This window comes from Oncorhynchus clarkii, chromosome 9, assembly GCF_045791955.1.
Source record: "Oncorhynchus clarkii lewisi isolate Uvic-CL-2024 chromosome 9, UVic_Ocla_1.0, whole genome shotgun sequence".
Classification (NCBI taxonomy): domain Eukaryota; kingdom Metazoa; phylum Chordata; class Actinopteri; order Salmoniformes; family Salmonidae; genus Oncorhynchus; species Oncorhynchus clarkii.
The window spans coordinates 38,335,293-38,357,764 of record NC_092155.1 but is presented as its reverse complement, the minus strand read 5'-3'; the positions used below and the strand labels follow the sequence as shown (position 1 = coordinate 38,357,764).

General features: G+C 42.2%; 1 protein-coding gene across 3 annotated transcripts in view; it reads right to left on the bottom strand.

The window, feature by feature from the left end:
* Positions 1-3,456: 3,456 nt before the first annotated feature.
* LOC139416255 (ubiquitin carboxyl-terminal hydrolase 11-like) overlaps positions 3,457-22,472 on the bottom strand; it is a 31,765-nt gene continuing 12,749 nt past the window's right edge. For all 3 annotated transcript variants that reach the window (XM_071164699.1, XM_071164700.1, XM_071164698.1), the window contains 13 exons: positions 22,314-22,472; positions 21,958-22,182; positions 21,784-21,867; positions 21,582-21,676; positions 21,261-21,467; positions 12,408-12,493; positions 11,831-12,298; positions 11,595-11,665; positions 11,345-11,457; positions 7,500-7,649; positions 7,200-7,315; positions 7,032-7,120; positions 3,457-6,935 (listed from right to left, as the gene is read on the bottom strand). In XM_071164699.1, coding sequence (XP_071020800.1) covers positions 6,765-6,935; positions 7,032-7,120; positions 7,200-7,315; positions 7,500-7,649; positions 11,345-11,457; positions 11,595-11,665; positions 11,831-12,298; positions 12,408-12,493; positions 21,261-21,467; positions 21,582-21,676; positions 21,784-21,867; positions 21,958-22,182; positions 22,314-22,472 — 2,034 coding nt within the window. In that variant the 3' untranslated portion in view covers positions 3,457-6,764. The remainder of the gene's footprint in view (positions 6,936-7,031; positions 7,121-7,199; positions 7,316-7,499; positions 7,650-11,344; positions 11,458-11,594; positions 11,666-11,830; positions 12,299-12,407; positions 12,494-21,260; positions 21,468-21,581; positions 21,677-21,783; positions 21,868-21,957; positions 22,183-22,313) is intronic.

Here is a 22,472-nt window from a genome sequence, read left to right as displayed (position 1 = left end):
CCATACCAGGCAGTGATGCAACCATGCTCTCAATGGTGCAGCTGTAGAACCTTTTGAGGATCTGAGAACCCATGCCAAATCTTTTCCATCTCCTGAGGGGGAATATGTTTGGTTGTGCCCGCTTGGTGTGCTTGGACCATGTTAGTTTGTTGGTGATGTGGACACCAATGAACTTAAAGCTCTCAACCTGCTCCACTGCAGCCCCGTTGATGAGAATGGGGGTGTGCTCGGTCCTCTTTTTCCTGTAGTCCACAATCATCTCCTTTGTCTTGATCATGTTGAGGGAGAAGTTGTTGTCCTGGCACTACACGGCCAGGTCTCTGACCTCCTCCCTATAGGCTGTCTCGTTGTTGTCGGTGATCAGGCCAACCACTTTTGTGTCATCGACAAATTTAATGGTGGTGTTGGAGTCGTGACTGGCCGTGCAGTCATGAGTGAACAGAGAGTACAGGAGGGGGCTGAGCACACACCCCTGAGGGGCCCCTGTGTTGAGGATCAGCGTGGCGGATGTGCTGTTACCTACCCTTACCACCTGAGGGCGGCCCATCAGGAAGTCCAGGATCCAGTTGCAGAGGGAAGTGATTAGTCCCAGGGTCCTTAGCTTATTGATGAGCTTTGAAGGCACTATGGTGTTGAACGCTGAGCTGTTGTCAATGAATATCATTCTCACATAGATGTTCCTTTTGTCCAGGTGGGCAAGGGCAGTGTGGAGTGCAATAGAGATGGCATCTGTGGATCTGTTGGGGTGTATGCAAATTGGAGTGGGTCTAGGGTTTCTGGGATAATGGTGTTGATGTGAGCCATGACCAGCCTTTCAAAGCACTTTGTGGTTACAGACGTGAGTGCTACGGGTCGGTAGTCATTTAGGCAGGTTACCTTAGTGTTCTTGGGCACAGGCACTTCGGTGGTCTGCTTAAAACGTGTTGGTATTACAGACTCGGACTGGGACAGGTTTAAAATGTCAGTGAAGACACTTGCTAGTTTGTCAGCGCTTGCTCTGGGTGCATGTCCTGGTAATCAATCTGGCCCTGCGGCCTTGCGAATGTTGACCTGTCTGAAGGTCGTACTCACATCGGCTGCGTTCCGGTACAGCTGGTGCTCTCATGCATGTTTCAGTGTTATTTGCCTCGAAGCTAGCAAAGAAGTAATTTAGCTTGTCTGGTAGGCTCGTGTCACTGGGTAGCTCTCGGCTGTGCTTCCCTTTGTAGTCTGTAATGGTTTGCAAGCCCTGCCACATCCGACGAGCATCAGAGCCGGTGTAGTACGACTTGATCTTAGTCCTGTATTGACGCTTTGCCTGTTTGATGGTTTGTCGGAGGGCATAGCGGGATTTCTTAAAAGCTTCCGGATTAGAGTCCCGCTCCTTGAAAGAGGCAGCTCTAGCCTTTAGCTCAGTGAGGATGCTGCCTGTAATCCATGGCTTCTGGTTGGGGTATGTACGTACGGTCAACTGTGGGGACAACGTCATCGATGCACTTATTTATGATGCCAATAACAGATGTGGTGTACTTCTCAATGCCATTGGCGGAATCCCTGAACATATTCCAGTATGTGCTAGCAAAACAGTCCGGTAGCTTAGCATCTGCTTCATCTGACCACTTTTTATTGATCAATTGATTAGTCACGGGTGCTTCTTGCTTTAATTTTTGCTTTTAAGCAGGAATCGGGAGGATGGAATTATGGTCAGATTTGCCAAATGGAGGGCGAGGGAGAGCTTCGTATGTGGAGTCTAGGTGGTCTAGAGTTTTTTTCCCTCTGGTTGCACATTTAACATGCTGATAGAAATTTGGTAAAACTGATTTAAGTTTCCCTGCATTAAAGTCCCCGGCTACTAGGAGCGCCGCCTCTGGGTGAGCGTTTTCTTGTTTGCTTAATAAAGCTCATTCAATGCTATCTTAGTGCCAACGTCTTAACTGAGGTGGTATGTATACAGCTACGAAGAATACAGATGAGAACTCTCTCAGTAGGTAGTGTGGTCTACAGCTTATCATGATATACTCAACCTCAGGCGAGCAATAGCTCGAGACTTCCTTAGATATGGTGCAAACGCTGTTATTTACAAAATTACCAGACGCCACTGTTCTATCTTGCCGGTACATCATATAACCAGCCAGCTGTATGCTGATATTGCGATATTTGATCGCCTCCGAATTCTCAGAAGGCAACCCGCTCTCCGGCCTCTCTTTCTCCGCCTCCTTTTCACGCAGTTCACGGGAGTCGGGGCCTGTTCCCAAGGGAGCTGTATATCCTCCGCCTCGGGCTCATCAGTCGTGAAAGAAGAAAACGGATTCTGCTAGACCGTGGTGAGTAATCGCAGTCCAGATTTCTATAAGTTATTTTTGGTCATAAGAGACGGTTGCGGCAACATTATGTACAAAATGAGTTGCCAATTATTTTTATGATTACTTCATTGGCAAAGTGGACAAAATTAGGCAGGAAATGCCAACAACGAACAATGTGCCATCATATTCATGCATAAAAATAACAAATAATGAGAAGAAAATAATTGCAAGTTGGAATTTTGTAAAGTTAGTGTGGGAGAGGTGGGAAAAGTATTGTTAACAAACCTCCTGGCATTGACAACATAGATGGAAAACTACTGAGGATGGTAGCTGACTCTGTAGCCACTCCTATCTGTCATATCTTTAATCTGAGCCTAGAGGAACATATTTGTCCTCAGGCCTGGAGGGAAGCCAAAGTCATTCCGCTACCTAAGAGTGGTAATGAGGCTTTCCCTGGTTCTAAGAGCAGATCTATAAGCTTGCTGGCAGCTCTTATCAAATTGTTGGAAAAAATGTGGTTTGACCAAGTACAATGCTATTTTTCTGTAAACAAATTAACAACAGACTTTCAGCATGCTTATAGAGAAGGGCACTCAACATGCACTGCACTGATACAAATGACTGATGATTGGTATAAATAATAAGATTGTGGGAGCTGTACTGTTAGATTTCAGTTCAGCTTTTGATATTATTGAACAATACCTGTTGTTGAAAAAACATATGTGTTATGGATTTTCAACCTCAGCTCTGAATCAATGATATGGCAATCTAATTCAACTCATGAATGGTTTTCTTTAATGGAAGCTTCTCTAATGTCAAACATGGGCAGCTCTCTAAGCCCTCTACTCTTTTCTATTTTTACCTGCCACTGACATGAACCATATAGGCATCAGTCACTGAAACCCTTAACAAAGAGTTGCAGTCGGTTTTGGAATGGGTGGCCGGTAATAAACTGTTTCTGAACATCTCAAAAACTAAAAGCATTGTATTTGGTACAAATCATTCCCTAAATTATGTGAAATTATTTGTGGCGCCACATCTCCACAAACTACTTCCCACTTTATGCACACATGTACAAGTATATCATAATTGGATGTTTAACCATGTCATCCTGAGGCAGAAGTACAATGTGTTATCCACATTATACACTGTATAAGAGTGAATCAGACACATACATCATTGATTTATTTTATTTCACATACTCATTGGAAAGCAGCAACTTCACTGCATTAAGTCAACGCCACATTGAACTGAAAGGAAGACAATGCAAGTGTGAAATGCCAATTTTCATTGGGGTATAAATATTAAAACTTTACCTTATATAAAGTTCCTCCTATAATAAAGTTGGTACAATATTCAGTGCACTATAACATCCTAAATGTGGATGTTAGGCTGAGTTTATACAGGTAGCTCAATTCTGATATTTTGCCCAATTATTGGTAAAATATCAATTAGTGGAAAAATATCTGAGTTAGGCTCCCTGTGTATCATACTGGATGTTAAGTAGTTTGGGAGGACCAATGAATTTGTTTGTTATGGCAACCTGTCGTCTATTCCAGATAGTTCAGAAAAAGCACAAAGCCACCTTGGAGAGTTCTTCCTCTGTTCCCACTAAAAGCCCAGACATTTACAGCAGTATCACCAATCATGTGTTAACACTAAAATATAACATTCCGGTCACTCCCTTGTACCAAATGGCTGCTAAATTGTGAACAGCAATTTCAGATCAAACAGGTGTTGGTGAGCAAGATAATTGTGTAGACAGGTTGGTATTAACCTCATGCATGTTAGCTCACTGTTTACAGTAGAAACCAAAAGGTGTTTTCTATACAAAATTGTGCTTTAACATACTGTACCAATGTGACAAATTTGAAGATTGTCCTTTCACAGGTTTCCTGACAGTATTATGTTCCTATATACTGTATATTACTATATCAGGGAAATAAAGAACCCAAACGAAGCAGGCCTTGGGAATCAGAGTATGGCCACAGCCCAATCTAAACTGCAGTACATCTCTAGAGATGGGCTAGAGTTAACCAGCTCTCACAGCCACCTTAGATCAAGGGTTTATGAATCCTGATAATTTGTTAAAAAGATATCAGGAAAGCCAGGCTGTCATGTAAAAGTGAAAAATCTACCTCATGACTATTGTCATCAGAATCAGAATTTATTAATTACAAAAGATTATACAATAAATATTCCATCTATTATTAAGTAAAGTAAATAAATCGGCAATCCCCTGCATCTGATCCAGATGATCAAAGAATACATTTATTACAATACAAAAATACTGTACAGTTGGGCTTTAAAAATAATTTAAGAGCTCTATCCAGAAAGCACTTTGCTGTATTTCTCATTACTCTTCATTAAGAAATTGCGCAGACTATAATACAACTGTGATACCTAAATTGTAAATGTGTAGCTATATGCTTTTACTAAGATAAGAGTACAAATTCCTTTTAAATCCCAAGAATATGCATCTGTTAATGTCCTGCACCAGAGATGATCAAAATCATTCTTGATAGTGGAAAGATAATCCTAACCAGAAATGGAAGATCTGCAGAAGTGCTGAGATGCCCAATGTGTATTTGTAAGTGAAGTAAAAACAAATACCTGCTCTGATAATAAAAATAAATGGATCACAAGAGAAAATATACAAAGCTATTCCATGGCACCTGCAACTGTATTCAAAGTGTTTGTTTCGAATACTACGGTCTTTTGTTTACCTTTGTTCTACACTACATGGCTAAAAGTGTGTGGACACCCCTTCAAATTAGTAGATTAAGCTATTTCAGCCACACCCGTTGCTGACAGGTGTATAAAATCGAGCACAACCATGCAATCTCCATAGGTAAATATTGACAGTAGAATGGCCTGTACTGTAAGTGCTGTTATTGTGAAGCGGAAATTGTCTAGGAGCAAAAACAGATCAGCCGCGAAGTGGTAGGCCACACAAGCTCACAGAACGGGACCATCAAGTGTTCAAGCAAGTAGAGCGTAAACATCGTCTGTCCTCAGTTGCAACACTCACTCCCGAGTTCCAAACTACCTCTGGAAGCATCATCAGCACAATAATTGTTCGTCGGGAGCTTCATGAAATGGGTTTCCATGGCCAAGCAGCCGCACACAAACCTTAGATCACCATGCGCAATGCCAAGCATCGGCTGGAGTAGACGACTCTGGGCTAGTGGAAACACGTTCTCTGGAGTAAAGAATCACGCCAACTGGCAGTCCGACAGACAAATCTGGGTTTGGCGGATGTCAGGAGAACGCTACCTGGCCAAATGCATAGTGCCAACTGTAAAGTTTGGTGGAGGAGGAATAATGGCCTGGGACTGTTTTTCATCGTTCGGGCTAGGCCCCTTAGTTCCAGTGAAGGGATATCTTAATGCTACAGCGACATCCTAGACAATTCTGTGCTTCCAACTTTGTGACAACAGTTTGGGGAAGGCCCTTTCCTGTTTCAGCATGGTAATGTCCCCGTGCACAAAGCAAGGTCCATACAGAAATGGTTGGTTGTGATCAGTGTGGAAGAACTAGACTGGCCTGCACAGAGCCCTGACCTCAAACCGTCGAATACCTTTGATGAATTGCAATACCGACTGCAAGCCAGGCCTAATTGCATAACATCAGTGCCCGTCCTCACTAATGCTCGTGGCTTAATGGAAGCAGGTCCACACAGCAATGCTCCAACATCTAGGGGAAAGCCTTCCCAGAAGAGTGGATGCAGTTATAACAGCAAAGGGTGGACCAAAATCATATTAATGTCCATGATTTTGGAATACGTTGTTTGACGAGCATACTTTGGGCCATGTAGTGTAAATAAATCACATTGTAATGTTTCTCTTTCTGTTAATGCAGTCCCTGATATAAAGAACATTGAGTAACAGGGGAATGTAATCTCATTTTTAAATCAGGAGTAAACTGAATTAGTTATCCGTGTCGTTAGTGATTTACCTTCTAAAGCAAAATGTATTCAATTCTATTCAAAGTGCCTCAAGGAAATCTTCCTCGAATTGAGCTCAACAGCAATAATCAAAGTTTGAGGTAATATTTGCAGCAATGCATCATAGCAGAGATGAATAGTGGTGCACAGATATTCACAATTCATAGGTCTTGATTGAACCAACTAAATTATAATTGCTTATGTCTAAACACTAAGGGGTCCATTATGCATCAGCATAGACAGATACTACATACCTTAGTCTGTGGTTAAGCAATACCAGATATCATCATTCAACATTCTTCTATTACATTGGTCTCCCCAGATTTACTAGATCATTAAAAAAAATGTAGAAGAAGCATAAATTGCATTCCTCACGCTTCTGCACCAGCCTGAGAATCTAGCCTCCACTTCTCACACCTTGTTCAATACAGAGGAGAGGCAGACGGTTCAAGTTTTTTGGAATAGAAAATAAAAAATATAAATTCAAAGCCCCATCAACTCGGAGAAAAAAAAGATGACAAAAAAAAAAATCTGCTTCAGTCTGTTTCCATGTTGACACAGGAAGTGGCTCTCTCCATCCCATCATGTTTGTGGGAAGTGACATTAGCAGGCTGGGTGGGAGAGGAGGAACTGTCCGAGGGGGGAGGTAAGGTGGGCTGACGAATCTTGTCTTGTCGGTGGTAGAACAGGAGGTAGGCAGCATTAGTCTGGAAGGGTATAGGCAAGGGAGGGGAGATCATGAGGACATTGGGAGAAAACATTTTTAAAGAAGGAATTCTAAACTTTTCAGCAGCTAAACTTACCACAATTTGTTCCTCCCTTGCATACGTCACCTTGTTGTCATCGAAGTAATACCATTGTCCATTGTCTTTGTTCCGGGCATAGCTGGTGTCTGTCGAGAGAGCAGAAAAATGCGTTGAACAAAATTGAAGACATATGACAAAGTATGACATACAAAATCAAAACCTCACAATGTCCATCTCGGAGTCCGCCGTAGTGGTTGGAAACTGCTATTAGATCATATCGGCTGGGTGGCTCTCCGTTTGTACCAGTCTTCCTCAGCAGACAACCTGAGAAGTCGAGGTGTCTGCAATAAAGAGAAACGGGTTGGATGAAGATAGCACCTGTGAAAAAGTGCACTAATAACTCTATAGTGGATTGAGTGGAGGTGTGGAAGAGTAATAGTCACACTGACATCCTTCCCACTTAAAAATGTAAATATGTACAGAATGTTTTATATTACAGTAAAAGAGAGACATGATATAACCAACCTGAGAGGAAAGTCAACGATGATATCCAACTTCTCCCTGGAGTACTTGGTGTAGGAGAAGCGTTTCAGGTGGATGATGAGAACCTCAGGCAGTGACCACAGGTCCAGTTTCTTAGTGGCCAGTTGGTGTTTCTTACATATTGGGCAGTACCTGCAGCAAACATATACAACACAAGACAGAAGACAATTGCACACAAATCACAGCTACTTAACATAACGCACGAAACCCGAGATCTCACTGCCGATAGGTACTTATCACAGTGGGAGGCCGTTCCTTCTCTTACCAGAACAAAAGCAGTACCTGCTGCGTGCTGACCTGGTAGCAACCAACATATTGATTCTCAGAAGCATCACAACGCTTATCAGTGGCCAAGAAAATGACTTTTTTTCCGTACATCCACGGATGAGCCAGTCACACTTCATATGGCTATGGGATGGTAGCTAGCTAAGTGCACAGGCGCAAATGCACCCAACACTATATACTTCCCCAAAGCTAGCTAACCACTGAAGCTAGTATTGACATTATAATTAAATCAATGGATTACCTAGTTTCCACGAGTTAGCTAGCTAAGGACACTGCACTATGTTGTGCTAGCTAGTGAATATGCTAACATTAGCTAGCAAGCTCAACATTTGGCTATGGACAGGCACTGGCAGTATGGAATTACACAGAGTGAAATAAATTATCTTCGTCATCTTGCTAGGTAGTTTTCTAGCTGTGGCCATATGGCTAGTGTCAACAAGGACTTTTAAAAAAAAAAAAAAGGGAAAAAAAGACCATAAGCAAGGATATGCATTGCCAAAAAACACTACTGCCACCTTCTGGTTTTGAGTATTCTAAACATGGCTGAGTGTCCGATGACTTCTGAGATCTTTGCTGTGTGAACACAAATGAGCTTAACAGCCGACACTGTTCAGAGGTTCAGAGGCAAACGTTTGACAATCCGACCGGTGAATCAGAGCTTTAACAGTAAGATGTAAAATGTTACTGATATTCAAAATGGAGTCTTCAGCTTTTTCTGGGAATAATGTAATGTTAAAGGCCCAGCACAGTGAAAAACGTTACCTTTATATACATTTCCACACTATGAGGTTGGAATAATACTGTGAAATTGTGAAAATGATAATGCCGTTTTAGTGTATGAACTGAACACCTGACATTTCAGCCTGTTTTAGTGGGATGGACTTTTGGCCTGCCAGGTGATGTCACCAGGCAGTAAATTACACTGAACAAAAATATAAACGCAACATGTTAAGTGTTAATCCTATATTTCATGAGCTGAAATAAAAGATGCCAGAAATGTTCCATACACACAAAAAGGTTATTTCTCTAAATTGGTGGCGGTGGGATTATGGTATGGGCAGGCATAAACTACGGACAACGAACACTACTATAGATTGGTAATTTGAATGCACAGAGATACTGTGACGAGATCCTGGGGCCCATTGTCATGTCAATTCATCCATCGCCAATACCTCATGTTTCAGCATGATAATGCACGGCCCCATGTCGCAAGGAGCTGTACTCAATTCCTGGAAGCTGAACATGTATGTTCTTCCATGACCTGCATACTCACCAGAGATGTCACCCATTGAGCATGTTTGGGATGCTCGGGACCGACATGTACGACAGCGTGTTCCAGTTCCCACCAATATCTAGCAACTTGCCACAGCCAATCAACAGTCTGATCAACTCTATGCGAAGGAGATGTGTTGCGCTGTATGAGGCAAGTGGTGGTCACACCAGATACTGACTGGTTTTCTGATCCATGCCCCTACCTTTTGTTTTAAGGTACAGATGAAGTCAGAAGTTTACATACACTTATGTTGGAGTCATTAAAACTCATTTTTTCAAACACTCCACAAATGTCTTGTTAAACTATCATTTTGGCAAGTCGGTTAGGACATCGACTTTGTGCATGACAAGTAATTTTTCCAAGAATTGTTTACAGTCAGTTTGTTTCACTTATAATTCACTGTATCACAATTCCAGTGGGTCAGAAGTTCACATACACTAAGTTGACTGTGCCTTTAAACAGTTCGGAAAATTCCAGAAAATGATGTCATGGCTTTAGAAGCTTCTGGTAGGCCAATTGACATCATTTGAGTCAATTGGAGGTGTACCTGTGGACGTATTTCAAGGCCTACCTTCAAATTAAGTGGTTCTTTGCTTGAAATCATGGGAAAATCAAAAGAAATCAGCCAAGACCTCAGAAAAAAAATGTAGACCTCCACAAGTCTTTCATCCTTGGGAGCCATTTCCAAACGCCTGAGGGTACCATGGCCATCTGTACAAACAATAGTACGCAAGTATAAACACCATGGGACCATGCAGCCGTCATACCGCTCAGGAAGGAGACGCGTTCTGTCTCCTAGAGATGAATGGACTATGGTTTGAAAGGTGCAAATCATTCACAGAACAGCAAAGGACCTGTGAAGATAATGAAGCAGGTACAAAAGTATCTATATCCACAGTAAAACGAGTCCTATATCGATATAACCTGAAAGGCTGCTCAGCAAGGAAGAAGCCACTGCTCCAAAACCGCCATAAAAAAGCCAGACTACAGTTTGCAACTGCACATGGGGACCGTACTTTTTGGAGAAATGTCCTCTGGTCTGATGAAACAAAAATAGAACTGTTTTGTCATAATGACCATCGTTATGTTTGGAGGAAAAAGGGGGAGGCTTGCAAGCCAAAGAACACCATCCCAACTGTGAAGCACAGACGTGGCAGCATGATGTTGTGGGGGTGCTTTGCTGCAGGAGGGACTGGTGCACTTCACAAAATAGATGGCATCATGAGGTAGAAAAATTATGTGGATATATTGAAGCAACATCTCAAGACATCAGTCAGGAAGTTAAAGCTTGGTTGCAAATGGGTCTTCAAAATGGACAATGACCCCAAGCATACTTCCAAAGTTGTGGCAAAATGGCTTAAGGACAACAAAGTCAAGGTATTGGAGTGGCCATCACAAAGTCCTGACCTCAATCCAATAGAAAATTTGTGGGCAGAACTGAAAAAGCGTGTGCGAGCAAGGAGGCCTACAAACCTGACTCAGTTACACCAGCTCTGTCAGGAGGAATGGGCCAAAATTCACCCAACTTATTATGTGAAGCTTATGGAAGGCTACTTGAAACGTTTGACCCAAGTTAAACAATTTAATGTCAATGCTACCAAATATGAATTGAGTGTATGTAAACTTCTGACCCACTGGGAATGTGAAAAAATAGAAGCTGAAGTAAATTCTCTACTATTATTCTGACATTTCACATTCTTAAAATAAAGTGGTGATCCTAACTGACCTAAAACAGGGATTTTTTTACTAGGATTAAATGTCAGGAATTGTGACAAACTTGTACAAAATGTACTTGGCTAAGGTGGATGTAAACTTCTGACTTCAACTGTATCTGTGACCAGATGCATATCTGTATTCCCCGTCGTGTGAGGGCCTAATGAATTTACTTCAACTTACTGATTTCCTTATATGAACTGTAACTTAATAAAATCTTTGAAATTGTTGCATGTTGTATTTATGTTAAGTATAGTTAATAGACCAATAAGAGTTCCAAACCTCTCTGACAATAACAGCTAGTTTTCCTTTCCCTTCTCAGAACATTCCCAGATAGTCCTAGCTAAATTCTTACTTGAGAAATGTCTCTTTGCTAAGAACCAATTTTTCTTTCAATTCAAAGGGTCAAAAAGAAACAATCACAGTTAGGTACTTAATTGTTACCCAGAAAGGATTTGATATTGAGATAAAAACGGCTGAATTGGACCATTAACTATATTCAGCATAATTATTGTTAGATACATAGAATGAAATGCCAGGTGTGGGACAGCAGTACCAGGGGTTTTCTTCCTCCAGGATTTCCACAGTGGTGAAGAGCTCTATGCACTCCTGCAGCTGCACTGTGGTCTGCTGATGAGGGACCTCCATGCTTTGGTGTTTTACATACTTCTGTGGGTAGAAAGATGTGAGGAGTTTGCTAAATGACCAGCAACAAGGCTATGTTCACGCTGCTGGCCCAAACACACTTTCAAACTTAAATACTTTACATAAACTTTATTAAAATGTAAAGCGTGATTCACACATACCTCTGCCTCATTCTCATTGTAGCATTTCTTCTTCATGTCAGGATCCCAGTCAATGGCCACATATGGTTGAGCTGTGAAAGGGACACAGTCATATTAAATAAAATACTCACAAGTGGATGCTAACCATCTGTGTCACATACAGCTACTGGCTCTAAAACATATGAAGAGCATATAAGCCTAGCTACAACAGTGACAAAGCAGTTGGCAGTGTGAATGTGATGTGTAGTCAGACTCACAGCTAAAAGAGAAGGCACTGCCGTCCTCTCCCATGCCTCTCTCCGTAGTGCCATTGGAGTTGACAGCGTGGATGGAGAAGAGCAACTTTCTGCGTCTGGCCTGGTAGCCCTTCCTCTTGGCCTGCCTCTCGTTGGTATGCGGGGGGCACTCACCCTTCTCCTCCTCTTCCTCAGTCTCACATGGCTGCTGCTGCTGAAGGCCTGCACCCTGCTGGCTGTTTGTTGGAACTCCAGCACTGGCTCCAGCACTACAGGATGCCGAGGCACTGTCCTTTGTGCTGCACCCTGCCCTGACTTCTCCACTGGCCCCCTCAGCCTGAGCCTGTTTTCCAGACTCCTGGGTTTGTGTCTGCTCTGGCTGAGTTTGGGTCACAGCAGGGCCGTCCGCTTGGCCATCCCATTGGCCACCATCACAACAGTCATCTCTCTTAAAGGGTCCTGGCCTCATACCATTATCCTCACCATCATCTGTGGAGACAGACAACATTCTAAAATGGAGACAATAAGTAAAACCCGTAGTTTGTATAAACCAATTCTGTCCAGCGTATTAACAATTTGCTAAATGAGATCAGATTACCATCGCTGACACCATTGGTCTGGATCTTGTAAAGTTCTTCGTCATCTTCATCCTCCTCTGAGGGATCTGGTGGTCGGACATACCGTCTGTGAAAACATGACCACACAATAGGCCTTTCTCTCATTTTCGGGGCGGGACATCTGCTTTGGGGAAAATTTGGGAAATCCTATCTCTGGTCTAAGGCATGTTGTATTGGTATTGTATTTATTATGGATCCCCATTAGCTGCTACCAAGGCAGTTTATACATTTTTAAAAACATTAAAATACATCCACAGATTTCACAACACACGCCGGCCCCTACTCCACTATTACTACATATCTACAGTACTAAATCCAAGTGTATGTATAGTGCATATGTTATTGTGTCTGTGCCTATGTTTGTGTTGCTTCACAGTACCCACCCAAGGTGTTTAAAAAAAAATAATATCTACATTTTATTGCTCGCATCAGTTGCTTGATGTGAAATAGAGTTCCATGTAGTCATGGCTCTATCAGGGATGCAAACTGGTGAGGGCCCAAAAAGGTGACACTTTTTGTTTTGCACTGAAACATGCAAACAAAATCCATGCTAAGGAGAAATGCAGGTTTTAACTAATTAAACAAAGAAAATGATCTACATGATCAGTCTCTGTGTGTAAAATAAAAAGTGGTTAATGTGAACCTAACTCACTTATTTGTTGCATAGACTTTACTGCAAATTAGAAAGAACAATACACTAATATTGCAGTTAGCCATGACAGCCTCTATAATACAATGCTTGTGACCACACACACATCTAAATATTGCACTTGGGGAAACAAACATCTTAAAGTAGAAACAGAACAAAACAAACATGCATTCTATTTTCTCTATTATAGTGGCCACTATAGACATTGATCAAGTGCACAAGGCTACAAATGTGCAAAAATAACATTCACTGAGTAAAAACATGTAATAATCCCCCCTCACTCAAACAAGTGTTACTGTCAAGTTCAACACAAAAGCAATATATTTGGGCTACACATTATTACATTGTACACTTTCTGCCTGTGGACATACATCTGTTCTACAATGTGCCAGCAGAGCATGATACCCTTTGTTGGCATAATTGGTCTCTTTCAGGCAGAGTACACCTGGCATACCCCTTTTAATCCACTGTATTGAAAAAGAGGGAACATGTGTGGTGTTCCTTTCACCTCTATAGTGGCATCCAGCTTAAGCCAGGCCCAGCTCCAGCTACACTTGTTTAATAATAAGCAACGCCTCATTCTCACCTAACTCTCTCATTCTGAAAATTAACCACATACTGTAGGGGGAAAAGATAAGTTCGTTAGCTAGTTAACATTTCACACAGATTGCCAGGGTCCAGTAAGCAACTAACTTGAGGAATGGTAAGGAGTCGTAGCGAATTGGTTAGGATACTAACAACTTTATTAGCCAGCCAATTTTCACACTCTAAACTCAATTATTTGATCAATTAAGTTGGCTAATGGTCATCATTTCCCTGGCTAGCTAACAGATAATTCGAACCAGCTAGTAAGATAATGTTACTTAACGACGCTAACAATACTTATTCCACCACACTTTCTCCCTCACCTCAAACTTTCCAAATGCCAGTTGTTTTTCGGTTACAGCTCATGAAGTAGCTTCATCACCTTCTCACCCCTCCCCCCCCGTCTCCGTGGTCAGGCTTCTCACCTACCTCTTCGTTATCGTTCAGGGGACACACTGCTGTAACTGACAAACTGCCTTTCCTCTCTCCCGCTGTCTTTCCAGAGCACGCCCTGATGCAGTAACCAATGTTACTCCTCAGTAAGGAAAGTAGCTATTGGCTGTCCTAAAAGTCGCTAAATGACATCACCTAATTTGCATAATTGGCCATGTTGCATGTAATTGTGATGGACTCTGTAGGAGAGAGGAATAACGTCGTGGGAGAGAAAAAAAAACACCCTAAATATGTTTAGAACTACAAATTAACTGTCTTCAGACGATTCTTGTTTTTTTTAATGTCACAATTCCAACCCTCCTCCTTTATCCGGGCTCGGGAGAGGCAAAAGTGACCCAAGAGAGACACTCTGGCGGAGTTACTTAGTTTATTTAATTTGGTTTGGTTTTTGGTCCACTTAGGAGCCTACAACAAGTCACAGTAAAACATGAACATTTTCAAAAAAAATTTGTATACAATCTAAATGGACCAAAAACAGACAATAGAAAAAACTGTCAATGGCAATGCGAGAAAATTATGGTAACTACTAGTCTGGCCCTAATTCAGGTTACTTGTTTTTTTAAATGTAAGCCAGGGCCGGATCAGCCAGCGGTGGCTTCCCACATGCGTGATTCATTTGCAGTCTAGACGCGGAAGGATGAACATCTCCTGTTCTGACTGCAGCTGGGAGGGACTGATGCGTGAGGACTGGGCCGCCTGCGAGTGCTTTGGGATGGAGGTGGGGCCCACGGCAGCACCTGCTGCTCATTGAGAAGAGTAAGAACGATACGTGCTTTCATTTCAGTCTCAAAGCCTCCAATAACACCAGAAAAAGTTGCTAGATTTGTCGCTAGTCGTTTTTTTGAAAATGTGTTGCTAAAGGGGTCTGAATACTTGCTAAATATAGCGACAAAGTCACTAAGTTGGCAACACTGGCAGTAACTAGCGAATTGGTCGTCTCTTCTCTCTTCATTCGTGTGCTGCATTCTGTTATGTGAACGATTGGCTGAGCCTTGGATACAGCCAGTATTGCTCCACGCGCGCATCATTTGCATTCAGCCAGTAGTCATCCAACCGCCCCCCCCACCCCACCCAAACTGTCCTCATCGGATATACACAAATCACATAGGTCACGTATTTTGGATTCAAAACGGCGAATTTCGCAGAAAGGTGACTAGTTTGCATCCCTGCTCTATGTAGTACTGTGAGCCTCCCATAGTCTGTTCTGGACTTGGGGACTGTGAAGAAACCTTGTGTTATGTCTTGTGGGGTATGCATGGGTGTCCGAGCTGTGTGCCAGTAGTTCAGACAGACAGCTCGGTCCATTTAACATGTCAATACCGCTCACAAATACAAGTTGTGAAGTCAATCTCTCCTCCACTTTGAGCCAGGAGACATTGACATGCATATTATTGTAACGAATCTGGGTCGTATTAGCTGTCTGTGTGCATCCAAGGGCCAGCCATGCTGCCCTGTTCTGAGCCAATTGCAATTTTCCTACAGTGCCTTGCGAAAGTATTCGGCCCCCTTGAACTTTGCGACCTTTTGCCACATTTCAGGCTTCAAACATAAAGATATAAAACTGTATTTTTTTGTGAGGAATCAACAACAAGTGTGACATCATCATGAAGTGGAACGACATTTATTGGATATTTCAAACTTTTTTAACAAATCAAAAACTGAAAAATTGGGCGTGCAAAATTATTCAGCCCCTTTACTTTCAGTGCAGCAAACTCTCTCCAGAAGTTCAGTGAGGATCTCTGAATGATCCAATGTTGACCTAAATGACTAATGATGATAAATACAATCCACCTGTGTGTAATCAAGTCTCCGTATAAATGCACCTGCACTGTGATAGTCTCAGAGGTCCGTTAAAAGCGCAGAGAGCATCATGAAGAACAAGGAACACACCAGGCAGGTCCGAGATACTGTTGTGAAGAAGTTTAAAGCCGGATTTGGATACAAAAATATTTCCCAAGCTTTAAACATCCCAAGGAGCACTGTGCAAGCGATAATATTGAAATGGAAGGAGTATCAGACCACTGCAAATCTACCAAGACCTGGCCGTCCCTCTAAACTTTCAGCTCATACAAGGAGAAGACTGATCAGAGATGCAGCCAAGAGGCCCATGATCACTCTGGATGAACTGCAGAGATCTACAGCTGAGGTGGGAGACTCTGGCCATAGGACAACAATCAGTCCTATATTGCACAAATCTGGCCTTTATGGAAGAGTGGCAAGAAGAAAGCCATTTCTTAAAGATATCCATAAAAAGTGTTGTTTAAAGTTTGCCACAAGCCACCTGGGAGACACACCAAACATGTGGAAGAAGGTGCTCTGGTCAGATGAAACCAACATTGAACTTTTTGGCAACAATGCAAAACGTTATGTTTGGCGTAAAAGCAACACAGCTGAACACACAATCCCCACTGTCAAACATGGTGGTGGCAGCATCATGGTTTGGGCCTGCTTTTCTTCAGCAGGGACAGGGAAGATGGTTAAAAATGATGGGAAGATGGATGGAGCCAAATACAGGACCATTCTGGAAGAAAACCTGATGGAGTCTGCAAAAGACCTGAGACTGGGACGGAGATTTGTCTTCCAACAAGACAATGATCCAAAACATAAAGCAAAATCTACAATGGAATGGTTCAAAAATAAACATATCCAGGTGTTAGAATGGCCAAGTCAAAGTCCAGACCTGAATCCAATCGAGAATCTGTGAAAAGAACTGAAAACTGCTGTTCACAAATGCTCTCCATCCAACCTCACTGAGCTCGAGCTGTTTTGCAAGGAGGAATGGGAAAAAATGTCAGTCTCTCGATGTGCAAAACTGATAGAGACATACCCCAAGCGACTTACAGCTGTAATCGCAGCAAAAGGTGGCGCTACAAAGTATTAACTTAAGGGGGCTGAATAATTTTGCACGCCCAATTTTTCAGTTTGTGATTTGTTAAAAAAAGTTTGAAATATCCAATAAATGTCGTTCCACTTCATGATTGTGTCCCACTTGTTGTTGATTCTTCACAAAAAAATACAGTTTTATATCTTTATGTTTGAAGCCTGAAATGTGGCAAAAGGTCGCAAAGTTCAAGGGGGCCGAATACTTTCGCAAGGCACTGTAAGTCCTTTTTTTGTGGCACCTGACCACAAGACTGAACAGTAGTCCAGGTGCGACAAAACTAGGGCCTATAGGACCTGCCTTGTTAATAGTGTTGTTAAGGCAGAGTAGCGCTTTATTATGGACAGATTTCTCCCCATCTTAGCTACTGAATCAAACCACTGATGGACAAGATCCATTACAACACCCTAGTGTTGTTTTCAAGATGACTGTTTTCAAGATGACATTGCATAAACTGCCTGAATACAAGTCACAATTTAACGGCTCAGACATAAGACGTATGTGGCAGGGTCTACAGACAGTCACGGACTACAAAAAGAAAACCAGCCACGTCACGGACACCGGCGTCTTGCTTCCAGACAAACTAAACACCTTCTTTGCCAGCTTTGAGGACAATACAGTGCCACCGATGAGGCCAGGGCCAAAGGACTGTGGGCTCTCCTTCTCCGTGGCCGACAAGAGTAAGACATTTAAACGTGTTAACCCTCACAAGGCTACCAGCCCAGGCGACATCCCTAGCCGCGTCCTCAGCACACGCGCAGACCAGCTGTCTGGTGTGTTTACAGACATATTTAATCTCTCCCTATCCCAGTCTGCTGTCCCCACATGCTTCAAGATGGCCACCATTGTTCCTGTACCAAAGAAGGCAAAGGTAACTGAACTAAATGCACTCAATTCTGTCATCATGAAGTGCTTTGAGAGACTAGTCAAGGATCATATCACCTCCACCTTACCTGTCACCCTAGACATTTCAATTTGCGTACCGCTCCAATAGGTCCACAGACGATGCAATCACCATCACACTGCCCTATCCCATCTGGACAAGAGGAATACCTATGTAAGAATGCTGTTCATTGACTACAGTTCATCATTCAACACCATAAAAAATGTGATTTAAAAAACAGATTAAAACCTTTTTGGGATAGGGAGCAGCATTTTCACTTTTGGATGAATAGCATGCCCAAAGTGAACTGCCACCTCTGTCCCAGATGCTAATATATGCACACTGAAGTTTCTAAAACTGTTTGAATGATGTCTGTGAGTATCACAGAACTCATATGGCAGGCGAAAACCTGTGAAAAATCCAACCAGGAAGAAGGAAATCTGAGGTTTGTAGTTTTTCAAAGTTTGGTCTATGGGGTCATGTTGCACTTCCTAAGGCTTCCACTAGATGTCAACCGTCTTTAGAAACTTCTTTCAGGCTTCAGCTATAAAGGAGGGAGGAATGGGAGCTGAATGAGTGTCTCAGGCTGGTGACGGGCGTTCCCGACTGAGTTAGCTCTCGTTCCAGTGCTTTTCTTCAGGCAATGGAATTCTCCAGTTGGAACTGTATTGATGATTTATGTTAAAAACATCCTAAAGATTGATTCCATACATCGTTTGACTTGTTTCTACGACCTGTAACGGAACATTGAGTTTTTGTCTGGACGTAGTGCTCGCGCCTCATGAAGATGGATTACTGGGCTGAACACACTAACAATAAGTGGCTATTTGGACAAAAATTATGGACTTTATGGAACAAAATCAGTCATTTATTGCCAAACTGGGATTCCTGGGAGTGCCTTCTGATGAAGAGCATCAAAGGTAAGTGAATATTTATAATGTTATTTCTAACTTCTGTTGACTCCAACATGGCGGATATTTCTCTTGACTGGATTGGGCTCTGAGCGCCCTTCTCAGATTATGCTTTTTCTGTAAAGTTTTTTTGAAATCTGACACAGCGGTTGCATTAAGGAGAAGTCTATCTTTAATTATGTGAATAACACTTGTATCTTTTATCAATGTTTATTATGAGTATTTCTGCAAAATCACAGGATGTTTTGGAATCAAAACATTACTGCATGTAACGCGCCAATGTAAACAGAGATTTTTGGATATAAATATGCACATTATCGAACAAAACATACATGTATTTTGTAACATGATGTCCTATGAGTGTCATCTGATGAAGATCTTCAAAGGTTAGTGATTAATTTTATCTATATTTCTGCTTTTTGTGACTCCTATCTTTGGCTGGAAAAATGGCTGTGTTTTTTGACTTGGCTCTGATCTAACAATCATATATTGTGCTTTCGCTGTAAAGCCTTTTGAAATCGGACACGATGGGAAGATTAACAAGAAGTTTCTTTCATTTGCTGTATTGGACTTAATAACCTCTTGAAGCTAGGGGGCACTATTTTTATGTTTGGAAAAATAACGTTCCCAAAGTAAACGGCCTATTTCTCAGGACCAGATGCTAGAATATGCATATAATTGACAGATTAGGATAGAAAACACTCTAAAGTTTCCAAAACTGTCAGAATATTGTCTGTGAGTATAACAGAACTGATATTGCAGGCAAAACTCTGAGAAAAATCAAACCAGGAAGTGGCTTCTATTTTGAAAACTCCATGTTCCATAGCCTTCCATTGCTCCATTTAAAGGGATATCAACCAGATTCCTTTTCCCATTGCTTCCTCAAGGTGTCAACAGTCTTCAGACATAGTTTCAGGCTTTTATTTTGAAGAATGAGCGTGAATGACCACATTGCGTAAGTGGATAGGTGGGGGCTCTCAGAGTGAATTGTGCGCAAAAGAGAAAGGCGGCCATTGTTACTCCTGGTCCTACTGAAAAGCCAACTGTCCCGGTTGATATATTATCAAATAAATATTTGAAAAACACCCTGAGGATTGATTATAAAAAATGTCTGACATGTTTCTGTGGACATTATGGATATAATTTGGAATTTTTGTCTGCCTTGTCATGATCGCTCTTTCCGGTGGATTCCTGGGCATAACGCACCAAACTAAAGGAGGTATTTGGATATAAAAAATATCTTTATGGAACAAAAGGAAAATTTGTTGTCTAACTGGGAGTCTCATGAGTGAAAACATCCGAAGATCAAAGGTAAACGATTAATTTGATTGCTTTTCTGAATTTCGTGACCAAGTTACCTGATGCTAAGTGTACTTGTTTTGTCGAGCGATCGATAAACTTACACAAACGCTTGTATTGCTTTCGCTGTAAAGCATAATTTCTAAATCTGACACAACAGGTGGATTAACAAAAGGCTAAGCTGTGTTTTGCAATATTGCACTTGTGATTTCATGAATATTTTCTAGTAATATTATTTGACTGTGGCGCTATGCTATTCAGCGTTGCTGATGACAATTATCCCGGATCCGGTTATGGGTGGTTCAGATAGTTAAACACCTTACGGAACAGCGGGGACTGTGAAGCAACACAAACAAAGATCGGCACCGACACATGCATACACACACATGGATTTAGTACTGTAGATATGTGGTAGTGGTGGAGTAGGGGCCTGAGGGCACACAGTGTGTTGTGAAATCTGTGAATGTATTGTAATGTTTAAAAATTTTATAAACTGCCTTAATTTTGCTGGACCCCCAGGAAGAGTAGCTGCTGCCAATGGGAATCCATAATAAATACAAATACTGCAGTACAGCTTGTGCATGTGCTAGCTAACAGCAACAAACTCAAACGAGCTAAACGTAAATGCATCCAGCAGAGATCAGCTTCTAATTAGCTATATTAGAGCTATAAAAGCCTTACGTTCTGTTAATGTTTTGAAATAATATTTGATTGTGTATACATTATATACATAATCTTAGCAAGCTCTTTTGCAGCAAGCTAAGCTTTTAGCTATAATATTTACCTACCTAGCATTGCAAACGTTACCTTAGCTAGCTAACTAGCATCAAGTGTAGGTGATAGAAAAATGTTTTGAAGAATGAATGACGTTATTTATTTTTTTCGACCGGAGACTTACTTTTGATGCACCCATAAAAAATATTTTTATAAACAAGCTCCTTGCTCTATCTGTGCCCATAGCGTACAGCAGCTGCACTTAGTGCAGTAGCGAAAAAACGTAAACAGTTCTTCCTAGAATGTCCCCTGCAATTTGAACCGCCCTCTTGTGAGAGAAAGGCCTCTCTCTCAGACAAGGCACAGTACAGCATCTTTACAACTAGCCATCACAATTAAATTCCATTTAAAAAAACAAACGATATTTTAGCTGATGTTTGGCCTGCGTCAGTAACTCACGCTAGCCGCTGCAGGAAGAGGTGATAGAGGGCGTTGCGGCTGCACTGGACTCGAGGCACAGCCATGAGCAGTGGGTGTCCGAACAGGGACGTACCGCAGCTGCTACTCCATGAGCCGGAGTCCCTGTAATGAGAACGCTCCCTCAGGTACAGAGCCAGCACCACCTCATCCCCCTCCTCCTCCACAGAGCCACTGCTCAGCTCATACCTGCCAGGGCCACACACAGACAGGGGTCAGGAGAGATTCTGGTGCAAACGAGCAAACAGGAAAATACCGAAAAAGTATGTTTTTGGTGTGGAGGTAAAAGCTGGTTTTACATACACAAATATGTCGTCCCGGTCCAGGATGCAGCTTAGAGACTCATCAGCATGGTAGATCTTATAGAAGCGGTGGTTGAACACATCAGCCACAACCATCTGAAATAAGAGGCACAGTTCAGTATCACCTCAATATTTCATGTGATGAATGACAATAGCTTTTCCACAGCATGCTCTACCACGGAGGCTTTAAAAAGTTGTCTCACTTGATTAACGGAGACGTTGGTCATTTCCGAGAGAGCGGAGCACAGGTCAAACACTTTTCCAGCTTTGGGTACAACCAAGCGATACTGGTGGGAAAGAATACAAATAAATCAATACAGATGATTACCTATAAAAAGCATGATGTAGGGCCAACTATAGGAAGATTAATCTTGTACCTGAACAGGTTTGGCCACAGGATCCAGAGAAACGAAGAAGACCTCCATCACCCGGTCCTTGCTAACAGGCAGGGGCACACTGAGGTAGCAGAAGGGGTCAAAGGTGACCGACACTTTGCGGCACTCGGGGCAAACCAGGGTGGACTTGAACAGCCCGTGGAAGGTGTCAACAATCACAGAGTTGTTACGTCGCCGGTGGTTATGCCACGCTTCCTCTGCCACTTCCTGAAAGTTGTTAAAGGGTGAGTGTGAGGAAAAATGAAATGCAAATGTGCCTTAGGTTTACTTCAGCTTGGAGAGCAATGGTGGTATTTTACAATTATTCTCCCCATACTCTTTCTACTACAGGTTGTTACCTGGTCAGGCCTACCATCGGCATCCCTCAGCTCAATGTACTCCTTGTTCTTGACCCGGTTGAGATCCTCATGAAGCCCATCCAGCAGGAAGGAGAGCAGCTCCTGGGAGTCATGCTGCTGGTAGCCAAGAAACTGAGAGGCAAAGTGGCCAACCTTGGT